The 3824-nt window shown below is 56.3% G+C and overlaps 2 protein-coding genes across 2 annotated transcripts in view; one reads left to right on the forward strand and one right to left on the reverse strand.

Moving 5' to 3' along the window:
• The window catches only part of BBA_07536 (3-oxoadipate enol-lactonase I3), a gene marked incomplete at both ends in the record, with an annotated part of 1747 nt that extends 706 nt beyond the window's left edge, over positions 1–1041 (reverse strand). The window contains one exon of the mRNA XM_008602633.1: positions 95–1041. Coding sequence (XP_008600855.1) covers positions 95–1041 — 947 coding nt within the window. The remainder of the gene's footprint in view (positions 1–94) is intronic.
• Positions 1042–2504: 1463 nt separating this feature from the next.
• BBA_07537 (RNA dependent RNA polymerase) overlaps positions 2505–3824 on the forward strand; it is a gene marked incomplete at both ends in the record, with an annotated part of 4144 nt that continues 2824 nt past the window's right edge. The window contains one exon of the mRNA XM_008602634.1: positions 2505–3776. Within this exon, the coding sequence (XP_008600856.1) occupies positions 2505–3776 (1272 nt within the window). The remainder of the gene's footprint in view (positions 3777–3824) is intronic.

A 3824-nucleotide genomic window follows, 5' to 3' on the forward strand; every position in this document is an offset into this window, starting at 1 on the left:
AGGCTGCGGGAGGGCGTGCCGTCCGCGGGTGTCGTAGCGGAGGACGCAGAGGTCGGGACGGTGCTGCTGGAGGAGCGCGACGAGGGGATCCCACATGGCGTAGGACGTGAGGAGGGAGTTGGAGAAGACGACGACGGGCGCGGAGGGCGAGGGGTTGCCCTGGAGGCGGTAGCGGATGACGAGGCCAGAGGGAGCGGTGGTGATGCGCGAGGTGATGGAGTTGGCAGAGGTCTGGAGCGTGCCCGAGGGAGAGGTGAAGGAGGCAGAGGACGGGGGGTCGAGCTGCGAGAGGGAGTAGAGATCGCGCGATGCAGGGCCAAAGACGTAGAATAGAGAATAGGTCTGTCGGCTTTTCCTGGCCACGTACTTTTCAAAGACGGCGGTGCGTCGGGGCGTGTCCATGGACGCCTTGTGCTCGGCGCCGCCCAGCCCATTGTCCGGTGCATAGTCGTGCAGGCAGAGGTACGTCGTCGCCGTCTCGTCATTGCCCTCTTGCAGCAGCGACGACGTTTTGAACAGCCGGCTGCGGCGCCATCCGGGCACCTTGGCCAGCATCCCCACGTGCTCGTCCACATACCAATTTTGATACTCGTCTCCGGCGGCGGGATCCGATGTAAGGGCGATTTCTACCGCGACGGTGACGAGCCCGACGGCGTCGCGGTCCGACAGGCTCTCAATGGGCTGAAAGTCGGGCGCGGCGGCCGTGTGCAGCAGGTCGTAAAAGGCGCGGCGGACGTCGACTTGGGCAATGGTGGCGGCCTCGCGCGGGGAGCGGTTGGCGCGGAGGGTGGTGTAGGTGGGTGTGGCGAGGAGGGGCATGTGATGAATGTCGTAGACGGCTAGAAAGGCAGGAGAGGAGGGGGAGGAGGTGGTGGTGGTGGTGGTGGGAGAGGTGGATTGGTAGCGGAAGCCGTTGGCAAAGATGGAGGGAATGGAGAGGCGCGTCGGGCCGTGCTCGTTGTTGTACCATTCGTGGAATTGGGCGATGGGGAGGCCGGGCCGGGGCTGCATGGTCACGTAGAGAAGGCCGGGAGAGGCCATGGCTGGGAAGGTTTGGTTGGGCTGCGTGGTTGTCGTGGAGGGATGGATGAGCAACGAGAAGATGAGAAGAAGAAAAAAAAAGGAAATGGAAATGGAGATGAGGGTTTATGGATTTGAACCTGCTTGGTTTTTTGAGGGATTTTAATGAAAAAGGTTGAACTGAAAGGTTGACTGATAAAAAGGGTTGAAGAAGGGGTGGTGCGGTTAGCGCCGTCTCCATCTCCCATCTCGGCAGTGTCGTTCGGGAAGTAAAATCAACGGCGGACGGCGTCGGCGTCGGCAGCGGACGGCGGCAACTCTAGTTAGCCATGTTGATCGGGAATTGGGTAGCACTAATCGCGGGTAGGCTTGTTTTACAATCCGATCTGTGTAACTGTTTTTTTTTTTTACCTTGTCATCTTTTTTTTCTGCTTCTTTTGCCGTTTTGGAATTATGCAGAGTTCGGGTAAAGTTATATGTCGAACGGGTGTGTTTCTGTGGTGCCCATTGTGCTGATACATGCAGCCGGGCGAGCGAGGCCCTGCCAGCACCCGCGCGCTAAATCCAACTAAAATTGAAGCAAAATCATGTTTCTTCCGACTTGGGACTCTCCTGCGTCTCTCCTGCAATTTGCACACATTTTTTTTTTTTTTACCAGTAAAGTCCCGGTTCGTGGATGGCGAGCATACAAGAAGCAAGAGTACACACACGACTCCATTCACTCATTTCCCCTCACCGAGGGCTTTCCTTCACCGAGGCTCTACACCTTGTGCGACTAGAGAGATCCAGCGCAGTGGGCTCGCCACAGAAGAAGGAGACTGAAAAAAAAAAAAAAAAAAAAAAGGTTGGTCTTGTGTGTGAATTTGGTCAAGACGTTGCACAAAAAGGGGGGGCGGAGGGGAGAGACGGGGACTTGTGCAAGTCTCGCGCGATACATGGAAGAAACACGGGCAGTGAAATGCGGTGGCCAGTTGCCGCCGTGACCAAAAGTTGTTGAAATCGTTTGTGCGTCGTGGAGCCAGCCGGCGGCTAACCACCTATTTGGGTGGTGTTTTTTTTTGGTGGTGTGGTTCAATGTGGTGACGGAGGAGTGGGAAAAAAAAAAGTAGGGACGCAAGTGAAGCCTTTTTTGCACTCTTCCCGAAACCCGCGCCCCGTGTGCATTGTGTGTGCGTGTGTGCGTGTGTGTGTGTGTCTTGTTTGCGTATCCTTGGGCAGCAGCAGCAACAGCAGCAGAGAGCCCAGAAAAAATAAACAAGATTATTAACATCGTCTACGAATTATTCACTGCTCTTTTTTTCCTGTTCGCTTCTGCCTCTCTTTTTATTTTTTCTCTTCTTCTCTTGGATTGCATTTTCTTCCCTCTTGTCTTTTCTTTCTTCATTTCCATCCCTCTTCATCACTGTACCCTTCTTTTTTTTTTTTTTTTGCCCCCCAAGCGCAATAAAAAGAAGAGAGATACACTTCCCCTCGCTGTCAACCCAATGGAGGTCTTTCTCCGCGGCGTCCCCAAGGACCTCGCAGACGACAGCCTTCGCCATGAGCTACTCCCGCTCATGAGGCGTCTCGCCATCGAGGACTGGTCGTGCGACAAGCCCAAAAAGAAGACGCAGGCGTGGCTCACCTTTTTACGGCGCGAGGACGGCGTTGCTTTTCTCGAGCGCCACGGCAAAGTCATTGCGCCGACGCAGCCGCGCGCCGCCGCCGCTGCAGCCGCCGTCGAGGTTACAAACACTGGCGGCGGCAGCAGCAACAGCAACACCAGTAACAAGGCACAGCAGCAGCAACAACAACACATTCAGCAACAGCAACAACAACAACAGCAGCAGCAGCAGCAACAACAACAACGCAAGGGTCCGGAAATATCCAAATTATGTCTACTACACGTAGACGTCTACGCCGAAAAGAGCGCCAAGGAGCCGGATCCTCTGATTCTCAGCCACCTCGCCCTCGAAAAAGACCAGCGAGAAAGCCGCGCCGCGCCGGTGAAAGCCTCGACGGCGGCGCCTACAACGGTTGTACGCATCAGCAGCATCGCCTGTGGCAAAATGGTCTACGTTGACCCAGCCACCACTGCAGCACCCAACGGAAACGCTACTACTACTACCACCACTACCACCACCAACACCATCAAGTCGCTCGTGTTTGCCCGCGAAACTGAATGCACTACTGCCGGCCACGCCCAGTTCAAGCGCAAGTCGTGCATCTTCACTACCGTCACCCACAATCAGATGCACATTTCCTACGGCACCGTCGAGGACTGCGTCTTTGACTTTGGCGACCGCTCCTTCACCATGATCCTCAACAAGTGCCCACGCTTCTATGCTCGCAACACTGTCGATCCAGACCTGCGCACCCAGTGGTGCCGCATGCCCATGCTGAGCGGCTGGCCCGAGCTGTCCAAGTTCGTCGCCCATTGCCTCGTCTACCGCTTCCAAATCGCCGATGACGACGTCGCCCGCGTCTTTGCCGCCGTCAAGGAGCACCACAACGTGTCCGTCAGCCGCCACACGCTGCGCGTCGACCGCGACCCCCGTGCCAGCGGCCACGAGTACCTCGGCTGCCTGCAAGACTTTCACCGCAAGATTAGCATCCTCGGAAATAACCCGCTGCTGCTGCCCTTTCCCATTCTCTTTCAGGTCCACAAGATGGTCTGGAACAACTACCTGCATCCAAAGCCTGCCACGACGTTGCTGGATATCATGGAAAGGCTAGCCATGGAGGCCGAGATGGAGGGAAGGCCGAGGCCGTTTTCGGTAGACTCGTTTAAGCGCCTCTTCAACGACATTCCCTACCCGACTCCC

This window comes from Beauveria bassiana (assembly GCF_000280675.1).
Source record: "Beauveria bassiana ARSEF 2860 unplaced genomic scaffold BBA_S00025, whole genome shotgun sequence".
Taxonomy (NCBI): domain Eukaryota; kingdom Fungi; phylum Ascomycota; class Sordariomycetes; order Hypocreales; family Cordycipitaceae; genus Beauveria; species Beauveria bassiana.